This window comes from Symphalangus syndactylus, chromosome 15 (assembly GCF_028878055.3).
Source record: "Symphalangus syndactylus isolate Jambi chromosome 15, NHGRI_mSymSyn1-v2.1_pri, whole genome shotgun sequence".
Lineage (NCBI taxonomy): Eukaryota > Metazoa > Chordata > Mammalia > Primates > Hylobatidae > Symphalangus > Symphalangus syndactylus.
The window spans coordinates 73,030,298-73,055,860 of record NC_072437.2 but is presented as its reverse complement, the minus strand read 5'-3'; the positions used below and the strand labels follow the sequence as shown (position 1 = coordinate 73,055,860).

At 44.8% G+C, this 25,563-nt stretch overlaps 1 protein-coding gene and 1 non-coding gene across 2 annotated transcripts in view; both read right to left on the bottom strand.

The window, feature by feature from the left end:
- Window positions 1–25,563, bottom strand: part of LATS2 (large tumor suppressor kinase 2) — a 90,128-nt gene that overhangs the window by 62,424 nt on the left and 2,141 nt on the right. Inside the window, exon 2 of the mRNA XM_055245030.2 lies at window positions 10,967–11,511. Coding sequence (XP_055101005.1) covers window positions 10,967–11,308 — 342 coding nt within the window. The 5' untranslated portion in view covers window positions 11,309–11,511. The remainder of the gene's footprint in view (window positions 1–10,966; window positions 11,512–25,563) is intronic.
- On the bottom strand, window positions 3,827–3,961 carry LOC129464300 (U4 spliceosomal RNA). Its single transcript, XR_008651527.1, has one exon. It is a non-coding gene; the product is annotated as a U4 spliceosomal RNA (small nuclear RNA).

Here is a 25,563-nt window from a genome sequence, read left to right as displayed (position 1 = left end):
GGCAGGAGAATGGCGTGAACCCGGGAGGCAGAGCTTGCAGTGAGCCGAGATCGGGCCACTGCACTCCAGCCTGGGTGACAGAGCAAGACTCCGTCTCAAAAAAAAAAAAAAAAAACAACTCAGGAAAAAAAGGCATCCGCTAACAAATAAGTCAATTATATAAGATTACAAATTGTAAAAATTTAACTATGAAAAAAATCTCTCTTCTAAATACACTACTACAAAATAACTATATCTAAGTTGGGGTTGAGCACAGTGGCTCATGCCTGTAATCCCAACACTTTGGTGGGCCAGGGCGGGAGGATCACTTGAGGCCAGGAGTTTCAGACCAGCCCGAGAAACATAGCAAGACTCCATCTCTGTTGACAAGAACAAACCAAACCAAACCAAACCAAAACAAAACAAAAAAGCAAGAAAAGGAATCTAAAACGAGTAAAACCTAATATATAAAAAATTGCATGACGAATGTGGCTTTAATTCAAGAGCTATGAATTTCTGGCAAGTAAATTTTAAGGCCAAAATAAAGAGAAGCTGGGTAGTGACTATGATAATGGATGTGGCATTCTTTTTTTTAATTTTGAAATTCATCATAACCCTATTAAAAATAGTTTCTAAAAGAGAGCATTGTTAAATGTCATAAAACATTCTATTTCCTTGCTGGTTTTTCCCCTGTTTACATCCTTGTTGGTTTTCTCTATTTACATCCACAAATGGTTTGGCAATGACAGAAACAGTTTAAATGAAGCCCCCACACAGAATTGCATGCAGACTGGAGACCCAGAACTCGGAGCCCCTCTCCCAGGGCCCCATCCATCAAGCCAGGCAAAATTGGGGTTCCAGGCAACAAAAACCATCAATCTTGACTGTACATGAGTTCCCGCCTAGATCTCTACAACCACATGACAGCAAATAATCTCAGCAGTAAACTGTTTGGTGTGACACAACAGGTATTAAGTGAACAATATTCATGATCTCCAATATTTTTCACATTATAGCCCACATAAAAAATGCTAATATCTGTACTGCACACTGGGATAGAAGAGCAGGTTGCTCGCAGTGGAGGGACCCAGCTCCCAAAGGGCTGCAGGGACCAACACCACAGCATACAAGTAGCCAGTGATTCCTAGAGCCCACCTAAGGACCTGCGCCACTCACAAAGGTAAGTTATTCAGGGAGCAGAGAAAAGGTATTTCCTCAAAAGCCCTCTCCCACTTTTTTCGGGGAACAGAGTCTTGCTCTGTCGCCCAGGCTGGAGTGCAGTGGCGCGATCTTGGCTCACTGCAATCTCTGCTTCCCAGGTTCAAGTGATTCTTGTGCCTCAGCCTCCTGAGTAGCTGGGACTACAAGCATGTGCCACCACACCTGGATAATTTTTGTATTTTTAATAGACGGGTTTCACCATGTTGGCCAGAGTGGTCTCAAACACCCGACCTCGGATGATCCACCCCTGCCCCCCCAGCCTCCCAAAGTGCTGAGATTACAGGCGTGAGCCACCGCACCTGGCTTAATTTTTGTATTTTTAGCAGAGACGGGGTTTCGTCATGTTGGCCAGGCTGTTATCAAACTCCTGACCTGACAAGATCCATCCGCCTCAACCTTCCGAAGTGCTGGGATTACAGGCGTGAGCCACTGCGCCTGGCCAAAAGCCCATTTTAACAGGAAAGTGGGTCCAGTCTCAGGCACTTAATAAGAGCCTCCCCACTCACTGCCAAAATGAGAGCTTTCTAGTACTTAAAACTGGAGAACCATTACCACTTTCTATTATCACACACATCCATTACTGCAATTAAGAATACAAAGCCCAGCCCTCGCAGTGGCTCACACCTGTAATCCCGGCACTTTGGGAGGCTGAGGTGGGCAGATCACGAGGTCAGGAGTTCAACATGGTGAAACCCCGTCTCTACTAAAAATACAAAAATTAGCCCAGCATGGTGGCGCGTGCCTGTAATCCCAGCTACGCAGGAGGCTGAAGCAGGAGAACTGCTTGAACCCGGGACACAGAAGTTGCAGTGAGCCGAGATGGCGCCACTGCACTGCAGCCTGGGCGACAGAGCAAAACTCCGTCTCAAAAACAAATAAACAAACAAACAAACAAACAAAAATGCCAACTATTAAACTGACAGTTGCTTCTAGTTTTTAGTAGTAGTAGTGATAATATTCATCGTTGGCAGGGTTGGAAATATAAATTCAATTGAATGATTTTTAAAAACCCACTTGGTTTTTACCATAAGAATGGTAAAAATGCTCTCAACATTTACGCTAGTAATTCCATTCCAAAAATGTATTCCAAGGAAGTCAGTAATATCCATAAGAATGTGTGGAGAAGAATGTTCATGACCAGCTCTTTACAATAAATTATGGGACATCTATTTGAACAATGGAATACAATGCAGATGTTAAAAATCATATTTCAGGACCGGGTGTGGTGGCTCAGACCTGTCAGCACTCTGGGAGGCCAAGGCAGGTAGATCACCTGAGGTCAGGAGTTCAAGACCAGCCTGGCCAACATGGTGAAACCCCATCCCTACAAAAATACAAAAATTAGCCAGGCATGATGGTGAGTGCCTGTAATTCCAGCTACTCAGGAGGCTGAGGGGGGGAGAATCACTTGAACCCCAGAGGGGGAGGTTGTAGTGAGCCAGATTGTGCCATTGCATTCCAGCCTGTGCAACACAGTGAGACTCCATCTCAAAAATAATAATTTTATAAATCATATTTTAAAAGACTATTTAATGGAATGAAAATGTTTATGACATAAGGCTTGTCTCTGTGCTTCTCTGTCAGGTGTTTTTGAGAGCTTGCACAGTTCTGGGTCTTAGAAAGTGGCGACTAGAACAAAGCCACTCTCACAGGCCTTAAAATCTACACAGGGAGACACACAACTACTTAACAGCAGATTCTGATAAACACTGGGGGAGAAAATTATGGTGTCATGGGAAAGAATGAGGGACCTAATTTTGACTGGGGGCTCAGAAAAGGCTTTTCAGAATCACAGACCCAAAGATGAGCCCTGAGGGAGAAGTGGGCCTGGTCCCGCAGCTGGGCCAGCACTGGGCAGCCTGAGAGACAGGCAGAGTGGGCAGGGCCAGGGTCTGCCAGGGCAGGCAGGGCCAGGGTGGTCAGGACCAGGGCGGGTGTAGGGCCAGGGTGGGCCTGCCAGCAGGTGGGTCCTGCCTGCCAACTCCTGGGCACCATCCTGAGGCCTCTAGAGAAAAGGTTTCCAGAAGGGAAATGACAGAATCTTCCCTTTTCAGAATGAGGGGGGCCAGACACGGTGGCCCACATTTGTAGTTCCAGCTACTTGGGTGGACTGCTTGGGCCCAGGAGTTCGAGGCTGCAGTAAGCCATGATATGCCACTGCACTCCAGTCTGGGTGACAAGGCAAGACCCTGTCTCAAAAACCAAAAACCAAAACAAAACAAATCAGACTGAGGAGGGTACTGTGCAGGGAAGGCCGGAGAAAGATGCAGAAGGGGCAGCCAGGAGCCACCAAGATCCCAGGAGCAAAGGTGGAGCCTGTACCGGGGGCAGGAGAGGCCAGTGCATGAGGTGCTTCCAAGGAGAACTGACTGGGGTGATCTGATGGGCCACAGGACCTCAATTCTGTTACACAAAATGTGTGTGTGTGGTATATGTATTATATAGTTTAATATATAATTCCATCTTTTTCTTTTTAATTTAAAAAAATAGACAGGGTCTTGCTGTTGCCCAGGCTGGCCTTGAACTTAATAAGCTCAAGCAATCCTCCAGCCTCAGCCGACCAGAGTGTTGAGATTACAGGTGTGAGTCACTGCACCCCACCTATTATATCTCTCTTTCTTTTCAGTCTCTGTAGAGACTGTCAAAAATTGCCAGTGCTGACTACATTTCAAGTTGTTATGGCGAGGTATTGGAAAGTTTCCAATTAGCAATAATCGCACCTTGGACCTCATTGGCTATGATACTGCCACTGTGCAAAGCTTTATCATTTTTGTAATTAGAAAAAAGTTGTCCAGTTTTATACCAACATGTTAACAGCAGTCTTACCAGAAGGCCGAGGCGGGCAGATCACCTGAGGTCGGGAGTTCTAGACCAGCCCGACCATCATGGAGAAACCCCATCTCTACTAAAAATACAAAAAAATTAGCCGGGCATGGTGGCGCATGCCTATAATCAGCTCCTCAGGAGGCTGAGGCATGGCGGATTGCTTGAACCTGGGAGGCGGAGGTTGCAATGAGCCGAGATCGCCCCACTGCACTCCAGCCTAGGCACAGAGCGAGATTCCATCTCAAGAAAACAAAAACAAAAACAAACAAAAACTAGGAGCAAGACTTAAGGGGGGGGGATTATGATACAGAGGGGTATGCTTTGCTTGTGTCTTGTCAAAGTAATTTATATTCCTACATTAAAAAGGTATGTGGTGTGCCTTTTGGAAGAGCCAAATTTAATTTGAAAGCCACTAAGAAAAAAAAGGGGAAAAGGCAAGGAACTGCTACACCCAAAAGCCATTGTAATACAATTTCCTGTTACATGACCAACATTCCTAAACTTAAGTGTTTCTTTCTTCCTTCTCCTCTTATTAATATTTCAGCCCGAGTGTTCAGTAACACCAAACGGTGGTTCCCTTTCAAGAGGAAGTGAGAAAGAGGAAAGGTACATGTTATCTAAATTCCTTTTATCTTTTTCATTAGCAAAATATCTTTAGTACAATGAAGCAATCCTGTGGCAGGATCTTGTCACCAAGACAAAGGGCTGGGAGATTAGTGTTACCATTTCTCTATTGCTTTTTTGGTGATGCAAATTGTTAGAATTAAGCCAAATAAATATCCCGAGGAGATCTGCATTTCTGGTTAGCATCTTTTCCAGTGTCTGACAACTGAGGTGAGGGTTTTGGCTGGACTAGTACACAGAACTTTCACTGGTGAGCAAGCACTGATTGAGCACATGCTCTGCAGCAAGGGAGGCCTCGTGGGCACAGAGGGATAAACTCCCAAGATCCAGGCCCCCAGAGACACCACCTAAGACAGGGAAAGCAAGACAGGAACGTGACAATCTGCCAACACAATGCCCAATGCATGGAGCATCCTTGGGGTTAGAAATAAATTTCTGAGGCCAGGCCAGGCAGTTCACACCTGTAATCCCAGCACTTTAGGAAGCTGAGGTGAGTGGATCCCCTGAGGTCAGGTGTTCGAGACCAGCCTGACCAACATAGTGAAACTCCATCTCCACTAAAAATACAAAATTAGCTGGGCATGGTGGCGCATGCCTGTAATCCCAGCTACTTGGGAGGCTGAGGCAGGAGAATCACTTGAATCTGGAAGGCGGAGGTTGCAGTAAGCCGAGATAGCGCCATTGTATTCCAGCCTGGGCAATAGGAGCGAAACTCCGTCTCAAAAAAAAAAAAAAAAAACAGAAAGAAAGAAATTTCTGGCCAGGCATGGTGACCCACACCAGTAATCCTAGCACTTTGGGAGGCTGAGGCGGGCGTATCGCTTCAGACTAGGAGTTCGAGACCACCCTGGGCAACATGGTGAAACCCCGTCTCTACACAAAATAGAAAAATTAGCCAGACATGGTGACGTGCGCCTGTGGTCTCAGTTACTTTGGAGGTTGAGGCGGAGAATTGCTTGAGCCCAGGTCAAGGCTACAGTGAGCCGAGATTGCGCCACTGCACTACAGCCTGGGCGACAGAACTTGTCTCAAAAAAAAAAAAGAAAGAAAAAGAAAAAGAAAGAAATGTCTTTGCTGTGGAAGTTTGAATAGGAACAGCTCGTATCCAGGTGGAAGAACCAGGAAGAGCCTGTGTAAAAAGGAACCTGAGTGGAATCACAGCAGATACTAGAATCCAGATAGGTGGTGATACTTCCAACCAACAAAATCGTATGTCAGAGAGCCCCAAAGTAAGCAAGTGGAAGAGCTGTCTGGGAGGCCATGCTGTGTGGCTGAGACACTGCAGAGAGCTCCTCTGTAGAGGGGAGCATGTGGGGAGGATAAGACCAGGGTCTGGGAGGCCCCGGAAGCTGCAGCAGAGCCGAGGCGGGAGTCGGGCTGGCCAGCTGCCAGAGACGTGGGGGGCAGCCATGTATGGATGCCCAGGGAATGAGAGGAGGGGAGAGGGACCCTGATAAACTCCATGCCCCATAGACATGAGGGAAAGGAGAAGCAACCCCTATGAGGATGGAAATGAGAAAAGAATTCTTATCTGAGGAATCTGAGTCCTTTTAAATTATTAGGCCCAGAGAGACATTAAACTGAGAGAACAATCACATTCTACTTCCCCCTTGAGGCATGTGTTCACCTTTTTTTTTTCTGAGGCGGAGTCTCGCTGGAGTGCAGTGGTGCAATCTCAGCTCACTGCAAGCTCTACCTCCCGGGTTCACACCATTCTCCTGCCTCAGCCTCCTGAGTAGCTGGGACTACAGGCGCCTGCCACCATGCCTGGCTAACTTTTTGTATTTTTAGTACAGACAGGGTTTCATCATGTTAGCCAGGATGGTCTCAACCTCCTGACCTGGTGATCTGCCTGCCTCGGCCTCCCAAAGTGCTGGGATTACAGGTGTGAGCCACTGTGCCCGGCCCACTCCCTTTTCTTATTAAGCAGATCGCCCCTGATTCACTGAGCGGCTGGCATGGCCACTATTCTCAGGAAGGCTGCCTCTCAGTGCACATCCTGACCACTGGCTGTCTTCTTTATGCCCTTCCTTATTTGATATAATATAGTCAGTTTATCAGTTTGTTTGTTTACATCTCTTCCCTATCCTCATTCCATTAAAGTTCTAAATCACTTAAACATGATAAAACGGGGGGGGGGGGGGGGGGGGAAGAACTGGATTAATCAGGATTAGGAAATTACAGCTGACACAATATTCAGGGCGAAGAAAATGTATCAATGCTGAGCCACAGACTGGGCACCCCTCAGCAGATCAGAGGGAGGGTGGACAGGCAGGATACAGGTCATCCACAGAGAAAAAGCACACGCCAGTTTCTCAAGGAAAGCAGAACCCTTTCCTAGCACTCGCATCCAAACAAAGTTCTCACATAAGTCTTCCTAGAGGGGACACCACGTGATAAAGTGCTTTGCTATTCTAAGGGGTCCAGGGGCCATGGGCCTCCCCTGGGAGTTACTGAATTGGAACCTCACTGTCACAGGACTCATAGGAACCATCTTGAGTGCTATAATTAAGAGCAGTGAGTGCAGTGAGCTGATAATACCCCCCCTACACACACCATGCAGATGTTCCCCCTATAACCCACTGTAACCAGGTAGAAAACAAGTCCCAGGCTTCCGTGGAACAGAAATATTTTTCATATTTAAATGCAAATTTAAATGATCACTTCTGCCAATAACTATCCAAATGCTCAAAATATGATACTCATAACCAAAAAACTTACCTTTCCAATTCCTTAAATCTATATTTAAAGAGCAGCTCCTCCCATAAGAAATATTAATCTAGTGGCCTAGTTTTTTTCTACAGGAATTTTTGTAAGTTTTCAGTAATTAATGTGCAAAAGATTAATAAACATATCATTTGACATACACATCATATCCTTACACAGAAAATACCCTTAAGTCTTTTACTTTTTCCAGAAATTTCCATTTTAAAGTATTTTAATTAAAAATATACCCAAACATGCTAGTTACATGGGTGGGTTTAATATGTAAAAATTCACTATGCTGTGTGCTTAGAAATTGTGCACTTTTAAAATAAATTTTACTTTAATAAAAAGTTAAGGTTGGGTATGGTGGCTTGAACTTATAATTCCAGCACTTTCGGAGGTTAAGGCAGGCAGATCACTTGAGTCCGTAAGTTCCAGACCAGCCTGGGTAACATAGTGAGATGCCATCTCTAGAAAAAATTTTGAAAACTGGCCAGACGTGGTGGCACGCCTGTAGTCCCAGCTACTTGGGAGGCTGAGGTAGGAGGATCGCTTGAGCCTGGAAGGTTGAGGCTGCAGTGAGCAGTGACCTCACCACCGCACTCCAGCCTGTACAACAGAGCAAAACCCTTTTAAACAGACAAAACAGTAGGAGAGGCTGGGCATGGTAACTCAAGCCTGTAATCCCAGCACTTTGGGAGGCCGAGGAGGGCGGATCACAAGGTCAGGAGATTGAGTCCATCCTGGCTAACACGAAACCCCTCTCTACTAAAAATACAAAAAATTAGCCAGGCGTGGTGGCACGTGCCTGTAATCCCAGCTACTCAGGAGGCTGAGGCAGGAGAATTGCTTGAACCTGGGAGGCAGAAGTTGCAGTGAGCCGAGATCGCGCCACTGCACTCCAGCCTGGGCCACAAAGCGAGACTCCGTCTCGGAAAAAAAAAAAACAAAGAACAGTAGGAGTGAAAGGGGTAAAGCTGCAACAATAAGAACTCTCGGCCAGATGTGGTGACGCACGCCTGTAATCCCAGCACCTTGGGAGGCCGAACGAAGCAGGCAGATCACTTGAGGTCAGGAGTTTGAGACCAGCCTAGCCAACATGGTGAAACCCCGTCTCTGCTAAAAATACAAAAATTAGCCAGGCGTGGTGTTGTGGGCCTGTAATCCCAGCTACATGGGAGGCTGAGGCAGGAGAATCGCTTGAACCCAGGGGCCCAGGTTGCAGTGAGCCAAGATGACACCACCGCACTCCGGCCTGTGCGACAGAGCAAGACGCTGTCTAAAAAAAAAAAAGAACTCTATTATACTGAATTCAAATCATCTTTTTAACAAACTGATACATACAACTCTAAAGGTACTGTTATCTTTTTCTCTCTTATTATTTGGGTTCACATAATGACTTTCCTACCTGAATTTTCTGAAAGCAAATGCATTTTTTTATCCAGACCAAGAAAAGTGTGAGGGGAAAGGTGGAGGGGAACGGTGGAGGCACAGCTGTTTTAAGTTATAAAGTAACACCACACACCAAACTGACTCAATTATTTCAAGGGCATTAAATATGGTAAATGGAGGCTTTTCTGCTAGCAATTAACATAAATTAAATGTTGATGGAAACTTCATCGGTGTCATGATCCTTACTTTTATTATATTTGTGTGTTTCTGTATTGGAAACAGCACTGGCTTTATTACTTCTTGCACTATAATTATCACTAATGGATTTTACCCTAATAAGATCCCACCTGTATATGGGATTATTTGCTTGACTTGTTTCTTTTTCTCACAGCTGAAACACAACTGCAAACAACACAGGGGCTTGGCTTGCCTCCTTTGTCTGCAAGTGATTTACAGGAGAAGATTTTAAGCTCTGCTGTTGGCCTGAAAGTTTCTCTGCAATCTTACTCCAGATTTCCCCAGGACTGCTCCTTCCCTACTTTCAAAACTGCTGGTTTCTGTACGTCAAGGGATAATGCTTGGCAGCATATTTAACTTCATGCTTTCACAATGAGAATGGCTGTGCCTTTGCTGTCAGCTTCACTGCTGAAACACTGCACGACATTACTCATGACCCTGTGCTTTATCAAAGCAGCTCGACATAACAATCCTCACTATATACAAGTTAATCCCAGTATGGCCCAAAGTACAAGGAAGCCCTCTACAAAACAGCAGGATTCATTTCACAAACATCTCCTCTGAGAAATGTAAATTCCCTATTTAAGGTCTATGGTAATAAACTACAAGAGGACTGAGAGTGGTTTTGGAAATAACAAATAACACAGTTAGCCTTTTCCTATGACTGCAACACCAGGAGTATGTAATTAGGTTATTTCTAAGAAACCAGAAGTGCTCGGGCCATTCTGATGTGCTTTGAGCATGAAATCTTACTACTTTTCCAAGGTACCAAAAATATTTAGCTTATTTCCGCTTCAAGCAACTGTAATTTTTAAGATGACAGATTGTAATAAAGCACTGGCTTTCATGAATCATTTCATAATGCAATTATGCTTTACTTGTTACATTTCACTAATTACATTTTTACCTGGTTGGACACTAGTTCCATTTTATATGATCCTGTCCCTCAATTTGGATTGTATTCAGGTATATGAATTGCTAAGAGATCATAAATGTATGGCTATGAGGTGTAGGGGTGTGTGTGTGTGTGTGTTTGTGTGCATTTTAGAGATAGGGTCTCGCTCAGCTAACCAGCCTTGGAGTGCAGTGGCTATCATAGCTCACTGCAGCCTCAAACTCCTAGGCTCAACGATCCCTCCTGCCTCAGCATCCCATGTAGCTGGGACTACAAGTGCACACCACCACGTCCAGCTTTTTATTTTTTGTAGAGATGGGGAGTCTCGCTATGTTGTCCAGGCTGGTCTCAAACTCCTGGCCTCAAGTGATCTTCTTGCCTGGCCTCCCAAAGTGCTGGGATTACAGGCATGAGCCACCACACTCATCTCTGTAAGTTGTGTATTAATGTATAACTGGTGCCACCTCCACTAATGTATCCTTTAATCCTAAACAACTGAAAAGCGAGACTGTGTTGCCACAATTTCGACAATTTCTCAAGCTTTTTCTTTCTAGTTTTTCCCATTTCCTGAACATGTTCATAGTTACACCCCCTGTAACAGCATATACACTATTTTTTTAAATAGGAGAAAACCGAGTCAGAGCATAGCCAATGCATGTTGCTCAACCCTCCCATTTCTAGAAAAAAAAAAGCACAAACCAAAACAAGAAAAGGGAAGCCAGTCTCTTTCCATGATAGCTCAGAATAACCCGAATAAACACCAAAAAAAGGGGCTAAGCATGAAAGCCCTTTTCATCTCCACAAGAACAGATCAGAAAATACATGTTACAATTTCAGGAGATCGCGGCAACTTCTGGAACTTGCCTAAAAAGGAAAAGCAGCTCAAAAGACCCTTTTAGAGAGAAGGTAGAGAACCTTCAATTGTGAGTTCAATTATGTGTTAAAAGGGCCTTGGGTTTTTAACCTAGAAACACTTGTATAAGTAGTAACCAATTCAAAGCCTTCAAGTAGTTGCCAAACCATTCTGACTGCCCCAGCTGTCCCATGGCTGCCTCTGCACATGGCCCTGCGGAGGTCTGTACCCACCTGGTCGCATCCTGCGTTCACCAGTTCCTGCAGCATTTGCCGGTTCACTTCTGCAGCTGCAGAGGTGCCCGATTCATTAGCAAAAGGCAACAAGGAATATCTGATTTCCCTCAAGGCTTTCTGATAAGGTCCGAACTTCGGAGTGGCTCTCATCTGCTGCTGCTGCCTGGTGGCATCTTTGCTCCCCAGGACTTTGGCATCCAGGGAAGTGTCACTGTTTGGTCCCGCGGGTAGCCCCTGAGCCGAAGACTTGGATGGCTGCTTTAACCCCTCACGAATCTCCTGCAGTCGCTGCCGGCTATTTCCAGAATAAGTCGTGGCAGGAAAAGTCTTTGGCCTCATTGTTAGTCCAGTTTCCTTTTACCATAAATACAATCTTCTTAAAGTGTTTTATTATTTTAAAAAAAAACTGTCAATAGTATCAGTTTGTTGTAAACATACTTTCAAAATAATTTCCTTTTGAAAATGTTCTTTCCTTCCATTTTTGTAGTTCCTATAGAGAACCTAAAATTTCCCAAAGTCTTCATTTTGAAGATCATCACTCTCTGAAAAAGAAAATAAATGGGATAGAAATGTTCATTTGTCATTTTCACGCAATGTTAATGCTACTTTTCAGAAATAAACAGTGATCGTGGAAGTATATACCGCTTGGAAAGAAAAGAAAGAATGCATCACCTCTCAGAAATGACAAAAATACTGTTCAACCATGGTTAGAGCACATGACATCTACGGCTGTCCCAAAATGTTTCCTGTAATACGTAATCTGCAATAAAGTAAATTGCTATAAATATTCAACTCAGGGCAAGAACAGTAGTATTAACAACTGACAGCTCATTTAAAATACTTCATTATAATAAAATTTTATTTTGAAACCCACAGCTTGAGGAGTATTTAAATTTTCTACATGGGATCTCGGATTTCTGGCTTGTTCCTAATAACTAATCCACTCCTTGTCCTTCATCCCCATGGCTTTACTAACCTCTCCCCCCTCACATGAGATGTGGTCCTTCCATATCTTTAGAAAACTTTCTGAACTTTTCCTTATAAAACCCTCCCAATTTTCCTAAAAGACACCACAAAGCCTGTCACATTAAAAGTGTCCCATGTTGCAAATGTTTCAATTGCAGTTTCCACACACACATTATGAGACTTTGAAGGTAACTGCTTCCTTCGTTTTTTACAAGGTGGCCACTTACCAGCATTTTGACCTAAATAGTAAAATTAAAATATCTTTCTTGTAGCAATTGATACTGACATGGAAGGGGACTGGTAACAGCATGTAGGCAACTTCTCAGAGTGCACCACGGCCACATGAACATCAAATGATCATGTGGGTAAGAGTTACTAGTACAGAACTACGACTGCAGCATGGAAATGGCCTCGTTATATGGAACGTGATGTCACAAAGGCACTTTCCAATAGTAAATTCTACCTACCCCAGGCCTAGTTCACGGCCTACTCTGCTGTTCTTTGATTCAGAAAGCAAAATCCAGCCCAAGTCGACACCGCCCTCAGCAGCCAGCACAGGTCACTTGTCACAAGGGTGGGTGACCCAGGACCAGTCCCTTCACCTCCCTCAGCCCCACTCCCTGCTATGTAATAGAGACGGATGCTTAGGGCAGTGGTGAGCACTGGGTCAGATGACAAGGGTGCCAGGCCCTGCAGTACTTGGAACACACAACATCCTCCCTATTCTTCACCCCATGATGCCTGTTTATATAACCAGGTGCTCTAACCCAGGCAAGGTGCCCGCTGGTGGGAAAGGCAGGGCCAGCACCCCACACCGTGCCAAAGCCCTTAGTGGCTGCCCCTTCCCTCACCCACTCCCCATTACTCCACAGAACTCAATGAGCAGATTTTGAAGGATAATCATTTTGAGTTTTAATAAACAAAGAACAACTGATCCAAAAAGAGTACCCTTTAAACGGGGATGGGCAGAGGGATCTGGATGTTTAACTTCCGTAACGAACTTTATAACTGTAAACCGCGACCCTGCTTCACAGACTTTTTCAAGTGGATTATAAAAAAAAGGATAGCTAATATTCACCCAGCCTTACTATGTGTCAGGTGCGGTTCAAAGAGTTAATTTACACAGATCTATTGCACAACCATACGCAGTAGCAAACACTAAGAGACGACATTTGAATTCCTAGTCCTTGCTTAGATGGGAAGGGGATTGTAAGCGTTTTAACTATCCCCTTTCTCAACATAATTGTGAGAAGATTCCATTTAGAAGGTAAAAGAGAGACTAAATAAATTTCTCCACATGAAATCCCTATTTTAATACACAATATAATATAGTAAAGTCACTGAAATGACAGTGTTAAGACTGTGCAGATATCGAGCTATTAGATCCAGGGACAGCCCAGATCCCCTGGGGCCTGTACTGGCCACATACCAGAAGCCTAGAGCTCTGCTTAATTGGTGTAAAATGGGGCATATTGCAGCCACACTCATTTCAGTGACTTTGTGCTCTAAGCATCTGTTTTGAAATACCTAACTTTGTAAAACTGTAACTTCACATTCCGACAAAAACGGAGAGGTTCTCAAGGTGATGCCAAGCAGTATGGAGGATCCTAGGAGTGACTCGGTATGTCTGGGAAGAGGCAGTAGAGTTCTTTCTTTTCCTATAGGAATTCACACAAATCACTTTGTTTCCAATCTTAAGTTTTCTTCCCTTTCTTTGAAAACTCAAATAGAGAAAACATAGCCATACCATCTTCACAAGAACAATCAATGCAAGGGAGGGCCTGACAATATGCAGAGTTTCTTCATGCTCAAAATACATTCACTCGGCCATGCACTCATCTAGCCCATCCACCCTCTATCTACCATACAAACATTTATTAAATACCTACTCAAGGCTGGGCGTGGTGGCTCACGCCTGTAATCCCAGCCACTTTGGGAGGCCAAGGCGGGTGGATCACCTGAGGTCAGGAGTTCGAGACCAGCCTGGCTAACATATAGTGAAACCCTGTCTCTACTAACTAAAAATAAAAAATTAGCCAGGCATGGTGGCAGGTGCCTATAATCCAGCTACTTGGGAGGCTGAGGCAGGAGAATCACTTGAACCAGGGAGGCGGGGGTTGCAGTGAGCCGAGATCGCACCATCGCACTCCAGCCTGGGCAACAAGAGCAAAACTCCGTCTCAAAAAAAAAAAACCAAAAAAAAAAAAAATAAAAGAAACCTACTGAATCTCAGGCACTGACAGGATAAATGAAAACAAAATCTTGGCTTCAGCAAGTTTACTGTCAAGTGAAAGCTGGGGTGAGGCAGGCAAATAAACAGCTTCAAAAAAAGAGAGATGCCTGGAGAATAAAAAAGAAAGAGCTCTAAGGTAGAAATAATTAGACCTGAGTGTCAGGGGGAATGGAATTCCAGCTAGAGGGAACAGCATATGCAAAGAAGCCTTTAGGCTCTACCCACCACATTCAGGTCTGTGCAATGCAGGCTCTTCCTGGAGACACAGGAGGTCAAAGGACTGGGGGGTGCTGGGGGTGTCTCGTGGGATGAAACCATGGAGGTATCCAGAGGCTCAATTCCCGGCCATGTTGAGTCTGGACTCAGTGCAGAGGATGGGCCGCCACTGCCTATGATTCAGCTAAGGAGTGACATGGCCTGAGTGGAAGGTGAGCTTAGAAGGGACAAGTGCAACACTTCCTGGGTGAGGAGCAGCAGCCCCGGGGAGCAAGGGGAAGGGGTTTCAGGTCTGGAATGAAAGGCACAGATGGGGGATGGTGGGGAGGGGTGCTGGCATCTGCATATAGGACACTTGCCTAGCCAGTGGCCTGCCTGCTCAGCCATGAAATGGAGCTACCAGGTGAGTGGATGGCTGAAGGCCCTCCCGGCTCACTCACATTCCTTAGAGGAGCAGCCACCTGTGATATGTCTCTTTTTACCAGCAGTGACATTAGCAGGGCACAGAAGGGGCAAGCTGCTTTTCCCTCAGCTATGAAAGGGCAAGAGCCACAAGAGACAATGCAGACTGAAGAAAAAGAACCATGAGAAAGTTCTATGTTAAGCCAGGATGCAGGGATGTCCTCTCCCCCATCACATAAGCAGAGCGAAGGGAGTTGGGGGTGGCTGAAGGAGGTCCTGGTTGACTCTGAGGCTGGAAAGCTCTCTCTGGAATCTGCTGTAAAGAAGGGAAGCTGGCCGGGCGCTGTGGCTCACGTCTATAATCCCAGCTCTTTAGGATGCCAAGGCAGGCATATCACTTGAGGTCAGGAGTTTGAGACCAGCCTGGCCAATACAGTGAAACGCTGTCTCTACTAAAAATACAAAAATTAGCCAGGTGTGACAGCACACCCCTGTAGTCCAGCTACTCGGGAGGCTGAGGCAGAAGAATCCCTTGAACCCAGGAGGTGGGGTCTGCAGTGAGCTGAGATTGTGCCACTGCACTCCAGCCTGGGCGACAGAGGGAGATTCTGTCTCATAGATGGATAGATAGATGATAGATAGATAGATAGATAGATAGATAGATAGATAGATAGATAGCTGCTGAAAGCCAGGAGGAACAGTAAGCCTTTTGGGGGTGGAGGGGGTAGGAGCAATCCACTTATTTAACATCTATTTTTTCAAGTGCACAGATTGTAAGATTGACAAATGTTCACCAAGAGAACACACTCATGTAAACAGCATCCAGATCAAGAAGTGTATCATTATCACAACATCCAGATCAAGAAGTGTAGCATTATCACAACATCCAGATCAAGAAGTGTAGCATTATCACAACATCCAGATCAAGAAGTGTAGCATTATCACAACATCCAGATCAAGAAGTGTAGCATTATCACAACATCCAGATCAAGAAGTGTAGCATTATCACAACATCCAGATCAAGAAGTGTAGCATTATCACAACATCCAGATCAAGAAGTGTAGCATTATCACAACATCCAGATCAAGAAGTGTAGCATTATCACAACCCCAGAAGCCCCCAGGCCCCCACAGACCAAGGGGAACCCTCAAGGGGAACCACCTTCATGTCATCTAACACCAAGGATTAGTCTGACCAGTTTTTGAACTGTATATCCAAGGAATTACGCAATCTCTACTCTGTAGTTGAGCACATTTCGTTCAACACTATATTTGCAGATTCATACACGTAGTATATATATAGCAGAAGCCTGTCAGTTGTCATTGCTGAGTAATATCCCCTTGTATGAATACACCGTAACTTATGCATCCATTCTACCTAATGGACGTTTAGGTTGCTCCTGGTCTGGGCTATAACAAATGGCACCGCTGCCATTCAGGCTGCCATGGCTCCAGGCCCAGAGCTGTGAGGAGCTGCAGCGTGGGTGCTCAGCTCAAGGCCTTGCTTCTACCGCCGTGCCAAATACTTCCCAGTAAAAATACTTGCTGAAGAGTGACTGGCAGAGCCCCTGGAGAGACTGTAAAAAGGCATCCCTTCCTCAAGAAGTTTTTTGTTTCTATATTATTGTACAGCACCAACAACTCTCCCTGGGGAGCTTTCCGGAGCCCTGTGGGCAAGAGGCTCTGGCCCACGCATAGACGTGCCTTGATACCACAGCCACGTGAGAGGGGGTGGGAAAAGGCTGAGTCAAATGGAAGGCGTGAACGGGACCTCTGAGGCATAAGAGAGAAAGAAATGGTCTTAGTGCAAGTCACAGAGGAGGGTGATCATGTGTGCCCTTTAGAAGATGTGTGACACATACGCCATGTCAGGGGAGGTGAGTCTCTACTGCCACCCAGGTCTTCTGTGAGTGGCTAAAAGTCTCCAAGCAGACTGCACATGCCCTCATATAAATGTGTATACATGTCATGTGAGACAAGCCCTCTTATATGTAGGGCCCTTGAGCAGTGCACAACCTGAACACCCACACAAGGTGACCCTGTTACTTGGTCCTGAGGATGCAGAAAGACTGATTTGCCTCTGACTTTAAGGAGCTCATAGCTCAAGATGGGAAGGCAGAGAAAATTAATTATTTAAATACACTATATAGGGTATGTGTCACAATGAAAGTTTGCCCAAAGAATTATGGGGATCTGAAACACAGAGCAGTTACAGGATAGAGAAAAGTGGGTGCATTTAATAGCACTAAAAGGTAGAACCCATAGGAGTAAGTAATGTTCACTGGAAAGGACTGAAATGAAAGATGAGCCCAAGTTTCTGGTTTGAAAATGGGGCCAGTGGTGGTGCCATTCTCTGAGCCAGGAAACCTCACCTGTCTGGGCAATGCGGCCTACCAGGAGAGCAGCGTCAGTGGTGGAGGAGGAAGGCAGTGACCAAAGGTGAAAAAGCACAGGGCAGGCTGGGTCCAGTGGCTCACACATGTAATCCTGGCACTTTGGGAGGCCAAGGCGGGAGGACTGCTTGAGCCCAGGAGCTGGAGACCAACCTGGGCAATACAGGGAGATGCCATTTCTAAAAGTAATTAAATAATTAGCCAGGTGTGGAGGCACACCTATGGTCCCAGCTACTCAGGAGGCTGAGGTGGGAGAATCACTTAAACCCAGGAGGTAGAGGCTGCAGTGAGTCAAGGTCACACTACTGCACTCCAGCCTGGGAGTCAGAGCAAGACCCTGTTTAAAAAGCACAGGGCAGGGAAGCTCACTGAGAACTGGGTGCGCAGTGCTAAAGTGGCTGGAGGTGGGAGGCCTGGGTCCTTCCCCAGCTCTGGCACTGAGCGTGTGGTCTGAGCCTGTCACTTAACCTTGCTGAGTTTCGAGCTCCTGCACGGTACCAAGGGTCTAACACCCGCTACTGTCTACCTGACAGGCTTGCCTTGAGGATCACAGTGGTGCTGTGTGTGACAGCAGGCTCAATCTGTACTGCATGATATACTCATCAATTATCACCATTACTAATTAAAGATTTATAATAAGTTAGGCAAAAAAGGTTTAATGAGGCCAGGAGATAAGACCACGGAAAAATTACCAAACTGAACACAGAAACAGGTATTTCATGCTTGCTCCAAGTGACTCCTCTTTATTTATTTATTTTTTTTTTTGAGAGAGTCTCACTCTGTCACCTAGACTGGAGTGCAGTGGCTCAATCTCAGCTCACTGCAACCTCCACCTTCTAGGTTCAAGCGATTCTTGTGCCTCAGCCACCTGAATAACTGAGATTACAGGCGTGCACCACCACACTCGGTTAATTTTTGTATTTTTAGCAGAGATGGGAGTTTCACCCTGTTGCCTAGGCTGATCTTGAACTCCTGATCTCAAGTGATCCACCTGCCTCAGCCTCCCAAAGTGCTGGGATAACAGGCGTGGGCTACCGTGCCCAGCCGAGTGACTCCTCTTTAAATCAGTGTTTGAGAATGATGCTTAGAAAGTTAAAGTAGCTTTCTTTTAACTGTAAAGACAGAAAAGCACAGAGAAGAAAAGCTTAAGTCATTCCTCTCTGAAACGTGCCTGCAGCCAGGTGCCAGGTTGCTCAGTTCTGAGCAGCATCTGAGCCTCAAGATGCTGACTGCAGCTCAAACACCAGGTCTGGGTTGACTCTATGATCCTGTGTATGTCAAAGGCACCAATGCTTCCTGTCCTCCCCAACTTGCAAAACCTTTCTCTCAGCTAGAAAAACCCAACCCTGGGCCGGGCACAGTGGCTCACGCCTGTAATCCCAATACTTTGGGAGGCTGAGGCGGGCAGATCACGAGGTCAGATCGAGACCATCCTGGCCAACACAGTGAAACCCTGTCTCCACCAAATATACAAAAATTAGCTGGGCGTGGTGGCACGCACCTATAGTCCCAGCTACTTGGGAGGCTGAGGCAGGAGAATCGCTTGAACCCGGGAGGCAGAGGATACAGTGAGCCAAGATCATGCCACCGCACTCCAGCTTGGCGACAGAGTGAGACTCTGTCTCAAAAAAAAAAAAAAGTCCAACCCAACCCCACCTGCCTGGCTCACTCCTACTCCTAAAACCTCAGCCTAGAACCTCTCCCACAGAAGGACCTTCCTGACCTTCCCAATCTAAGGGACCATACATGTTCACTCCCAGCGCTTCCCAAAGCACCATCACTGGCTGGTGTGCTTCCTCTTGAAGAACCTGATAGCACCATGAGGGCAGGAGCATCCTGTTTGGTTTACCCCCATCTACTCCCAGGCATGCGCACACAGGCCCACGCAACATCTGTTGAAAGACACAGGTAGTCACTCAGCACCGAGTCTGCGTCCTCAGTTCCACACTGAGGACAAAGCCTGCCAGTGCCACCCCAAAGGTCTAAGGTGATAAAGGAGAACGAAGCCTCAGTCAACGGCAGCACTTTCTCTGAAGTTTAACATGCAGGTCTAAATGAAATGTGGCCGAGGGAGGTTCACATAGAACAAAAGTCACAGGACTATGGCATATTATTCAGCTATAAAAAGGAAGGAAATCCTGTCATATGCAACAATAAAGATGCACCTCAAGAACGTTATGCTAAGTGAAATAAGCCAAACACAAAAAGGAAATATTGTATGATTCCAGTTATGTGAGTTACCTCCAGTAGGCAAATTCGTAGAGACAGAAAGAAGAGAGATTACCGCCGGGCGCGGTGGCTCACGCTTGTAATTCCAGCACTTTGGGAGGCCGAGGCGCGCGGATCACAAGGTCAGGAGATCGAGACCACAGTGAAACCCCGTCTCTACTAAAAATACAAAAAATTAGCCGGGCATGGTGGCGGGCGCCTGTAGTCCCAGCTACTGAGAGAGGCTGAGGCAGGAGAATGGTGTGAACCCGGGAGGCGGAGCTTGCAGTGAGCTGAGATTGCGCCACTGCACTCCAGCCTGGGCGACAGAGCAAGACTCCGTCTCAAAAAAAAAAAAAAAAAAAGAAGAAGAGAGATTACCAGAAGAAAGGGGAACAGGGAATTTTTATTTAAGGGGTACAGTTTTTGTTTGGGATGATGAAAAAGTCTTATGTATAGACAGTGGTGATGTTTGCAGTAATGGTGCATTTAATGCCACTTAACTGAACCGTATACTTATGAATGGTTAAAAGGATAAACATTATGTATATTTTTCCTCAATTTTTAAAAATGGGGAAAAAAGTCTCCTAACTATTCCTATTTAGCAAACTCGTGTTTGAACAACGGCTCCCTTTGTAAACATAGCTACACGGCTGGGTGCAGTGGCTCATGCCTGTAATCCTAGCACTTTGGGAGCCGGGGGCAAGCAGATCACTTGAGGTCAGGAGTTCAAGACCAGCCTGGCCAACATGGCAAAACCCCATCTCTACTAAAACTGCAAAAATTAGCTGGAAATCGCTTGAACCTGGGAGGTGGGGGTTGCAGTGAGCCGAGGTCATTCCACCGCACTCCAGCCTAGGCAACAGAGCAAGTCTCCACCTCAAAAAAAAAATTAAATAAATAAACATAGCTACACAATCAGAAGACTGGACCTAGGGACTGGGTAGGATATAGCAGGGCAAAGTCTCCATGTGAAGTCCAAACCCTAGGGCAGCTGTACCTCCCCACCCCACTGGCCCTCCACCACACAGATACTGACTCACAGCAGAGCCATGCTCCTAGAGACAGTTGGGGTGTTAAGCATCTGTGGGTGCCACAAACATTCAAATAATAACATCAACCAGGGTAGTCAAGTCTGGACATTTCTATGTCGATGTCTGTTTATACCTGAGCAAAAAGAAATACTAAGTGGCTGTGCCCTTAAACAGAAGCCAGATCAGGAGTCCTGGTTTTTCTTTCTTTTTCCATTTCCCCCCCTCAACATTTGCTTAAGAAAAATTTCAAACATACAAAAAAGTTGAGAGGATTATTCAGTGACATCCGTAAACCTACCACCTGGTTTTGTTTGGTACGGAGGGAGGGGGAGGACCCCACACCCTGTTCTGATTGTTTCTCCATCTCCCACCATAGTGAGGCACCAGTCTAGGGATACCACAAGGGCTGTCCCTGTCTTAAGTGAATATGCAAAACAGTACCTACAGATAAACCGTGTTCTTGCCTGAGTACTTTAGAAAGGATGAAACGTTCCTTCAGTTTCATAAAGAATGAAAGCATTTTTTCAGCTTGAGACTGTGTATTTTAAGCTTTAGTTTGAAGACAGTTGATTTCATGGCCAAATTATGAACTTCTGAAAGAATTTTCATGAGAATACTCATCAGTCAAGACTGCAGCTGGAGGCCGGGCGTGGTGGCTCACGCCTGTAATCCCAGCACTTTGGGAGGCCGAGGTGGGTGGATCACGAGGTCAGGAGATCGAGACCATCCTGGCTAACACAGTGAAACCCCGTCTCTGCTAAATATACAAAAAAAAAAAAAATTAGCCGGGCATAGTGGCGGGCGCCTGTATTCCCAGCTACTCGGGAGGCTGAGGCAGGAGAATGGGGTGAACCCAGCAGGCGGAGCTTGCAGTGAGCCGAAATCGCGCCACTGCACTCCAGCCTGGGCGACAGGGCAAGACTCCGTCTCAAAAAAAAAAAAAAAAAAAAAGACTGCAGCTGGAAATGAACAACTCTGACATACTACTATATCATTTTAATGAGACTTCACATATGGGAAAATTTTCTTTCATCAAGAGTTTTATAAATATGACCCTCATGGATGTGGACTTTTAAAAAATGGGGATATCAAGCAAAGTAAATCTAACTTTGGAAATTTCTTTGGCATCACCAATTGATTTAAACACACTTTAAGAAACTACAAACGCTGGAATTTTAAAACTGTAACAACTCACAAAACAAAAGCACCTCATTTTCTAAATCCAGAGCTGAGACAACTACTAAATCCCATGCTTAATATAGGTGGCCTGTGTAAACAATGTGAGAGCAAAATTTTAAGCATGCCTTTAATTTGGTCCTACCAAACCCAATTCCAACCCTCAATCCAATCCTGGAAAATGCTATCAGATGTTCAAGAATTTTTATTCTAATTTCTCCTAGTGCTTCACAAACCCACACTGGCTGCCAAACACACATCAAGCACCAACCAAGGAACCAACCAAACCAGTGTCTCATGGGACCTGCACTAATGACACACGTTGGCATTTTCTGAAGCAGGATTTCTTGAACCTAAAATTCCAGCTATTATTTAAATCATATCCCTACTATAATTAACTAGCAAAGCTGAAACTAAATCAGGCAGACGGGCCAGGCCTCCAGCCAGATGCTAAATGTCAGAATCATAAACCACTATGTGGATGTACCATTCCAGCACTGTCAGGCCAGGAAGCCACAGGCCAAGGGCTACCTCTCATAATGAGGGTCTTTGAGGAAGGCAGTGATTGCATTCCTCTGGGGATCCAGGAAAACACACTTTAGAAGAATTCCCACTCTCCAATAGCAGCATCATCACAAGGCCTCAGAGAATTTGGCATTGCCATGTGTACTGAGCATTGTGCTGGACACTGTAAGGTCTCACCCAGGTAGAATTGGGTCTTTTTTGGGGGGGCGGGGGGTAGGGTCTCACTCTGGTTGCCCAGGCTGGAGTGCAGTGGCAAGATCTGAGGGGGAGTTTCGCCATGAAATGGGGTTTCGCCATGTCACCCAAGGTAGTCTCGAATTCCTGGACTCAAGTGATCCCCCTGCCTCGGCCTCCCAAAGTGCTGGAATTATGGGCATGAGCCACCATGCCCAGCTAGGGTATCACTTCTACATAAGCTTACATTCTCGGGGAAAAAGACACCATCACATTCTCTATTAGACAGCTTTGTACATGATGTTTTTATGATATACATTATGCAAATATAAATGGCATAAAAAAACTGAGCTACAGAAGTCTGTACTCAAGATATTGCAACATAGAGTGACCAAGCTGCACATACATTATCAGTTCTTTGCAGCATTCCTAATAGCAAGTGACCCAACAGGATAGGCTGGCCATCTTACATTCAATTTCCATAGCCCGGCAGGGGTTCTCAATCGTTAAGAAAGCCTTGCCTCCTCTGCACCCCTCCAAGTTTTGGATATGCTCCAGCTAGGGAGTTAGAACACCCCTCCCGTTTGAGAATCACTGCTATGGACTGAAGTAATAAATACTGTGACTGTCCAAAGAATCCCTGCCTACTTCCATGGAGGAGCACAATTCTTCAGGAAGGTGTTGAGATTATTTGGAGAAGGTATCTTAGAGAAAGGGATGTTTCACCAAAATTAGAAAGGCTGAAAGGCTATGATTTGATGGAGAAAGTGTGAAGCTATTCTTGGAGCCTGACACTTGCAATGAAAAGGCTCAAACGTGGGAGAGAAAGATGAACAAAACAGCCAAAAAATATTGGGGAGGGGGCAGGTGTCGTCCGGGTACATTTAATGAGAAAAATGAGTGAGACTCCCGAGTAAGAATGGAGTTAACTAGTAATGAACCATGTTGGCCCTTAGCATTCCTGCTCAAGATAACTGCCTAGAGGCAGGGAGGCTCACTATTCCAAACAGAGGCCCACTCCTTTCAAAATCCAGCTTACATTCTTAAGATCCTTACCATCCTAACTGATCAAGGGTCTATAGGACCTAAACTACACTACAAGATTCTAATAATCAGTGTTAACAAGAAATACAAACCACGGCTACAAAATATGGGATTTTTTCATTTTTCTCCCAGAAAAATTCCCATGTATGTCAAATATTGTCACACAAAAAGTATTTCTGAATTAACTTAAAACACTTGTCACAATTAACTTGACATGATCTAGGTGATAACCAACAAAGTCTTCCCAGGGTGAACGGCAAACATTAAACAATGCCAAATTTCCATTCTAATTTTAACATCATAACCAATGTCTTTATTTCCAATATTACCCTGCTTTTTTCATACTGAATAAATAAAACTAAATAAAAATAATCACATAACAGGCCGGGAGAGGTGGCTCATGCCTGTAATCCCAGCACTTTGGGAATTGCTTGAACCTGGGAGGTGGAGCTTGCAGTGAGCCGAGATTGTGCCACTGCACTCCAGCCTGGGCGACAGAGCAAGATTCCATCTCAAATAAATAAATAAATAAATAAATAAAAATAATCATGTAACATTAGCCTTAAAATACTGAGAGAACAGCTAACAGTGAAATGAACATCCCAAGCAGGGCTGCCCTCATACTGGGGCCATCACAGGGCACTCTATGTAATAAAGCCCATTACAGAGCGGCAGTGACCCAGCACACAATGGGAACGATGCCCCTGGACTTGTGTAATTCGAAGGCCCACTCCTTCTAGAGGAATTACTAAGCAATAGACTTTTTAAAAGGAAGAAGATACAGAGAATGTTTAGAGCTAGAAGTCAGTCACTTCAATCAAGCCTTACCCTTCTTTCTGTTCATCAGAATATTTCAGTATTTTTTAGAACAGATTCAGTCAAGACAGAGTCAATGCATTTGAATTTAACTTCTGTATTTCTTCACACCAACTGCTTTTAAAAAGTCAGTAAGAAATACTGTTTAGAAGTTTCACATGATTTTAACTACAAAATAAAATACAAAAGCAGCTTTTCAAAAATGGTGTTGGTATGGTTTTTCCAATACAAAAAAGAACACCTCTACCCCCTAACCCCAGCTTCCCGAAATCCTTCCTCTGTTTATGGTCAATTTATCAGCTTCAACCCCCACCCTACCCCACCCCTCGGTAGAGTTTAGGAGCCCAGGGCTGGCTATTTACAACATAGCATTTAAAATAACAAGGAATCTTATTGTAAAATCATTCCCCTCCCACCAAAAGAAAGTCCCTCCCACCACCCCTGTGATTTGCTAAGGAACATGTACAGCTCCAATTTACACTTTAAACTATTTCAAACTCGATGGAGAAGCCAGAAGAATCCCTTCCAGTTCTATAATTCAATGATTCTAGTAATTCACCTTTGTAATTTTGCAAGACGGGCTAGCCTCTGCTCAGATACCTTAAACTGCCTGAGATTTGGAAAGTTATTAAATGTTCACAACTTATTTTCAAAGGAATGCTGATATATCCATTACACTATTATTATTATTATATTCAGTGCCTTCTATACCTGCATGAGACAAAATTTTGTGAGACACTGACTTGTTAATTACAGTTAAATAGACGTCATAAACAGTTTATACGTTCTCATTCTGGAATATTTTTTCTGTTACTACCTTATTACAACAGTTGTTACGGAAAAAAAAAACAAAAACTTAAAACATGCAAAGCAGCTTACCAAAAATATACATCAAGATTTAGTACAAATTTCCTAATAATCAGCCATGAGTTACTTTTTCCATGATTAAGGGAAGGCCCCTCATCTTCTAAGTTAAAATTTTAAGCAGAACACTTGTGCAAGATCATACATTTTTGTGATTTCCCATTCAAATTTCAGTATATTTGTTTCTTATTAAAATATGGGCAAACTTTCCTTTAAAAATGTACATATTTGTTGAATACTTTGTGAAAAGAGCTGTTCAGCTATTAATTTGAATTATTTACCGGCCAAATGTATACTCTATGGCTTAGTAGTTAAGGTGAAATAATTTTTTTAATGCTATTACATTAAAAACACTCTTGGCTGGGTGCGGTGGCTTACGCCTGTAATCCCAGCAGTTTGGGAGGCTGAGGCGGGCGGATCACAAGGTCAGGAGATTGAGACCATCATGGCTAACACGGTGAAACCCCGTCTCTACTAAAAATACAAAAAATAAGCCGGGCATGGTGGCACACGCCAGTAATCCCAGCTACTCGGGAGACTGAGG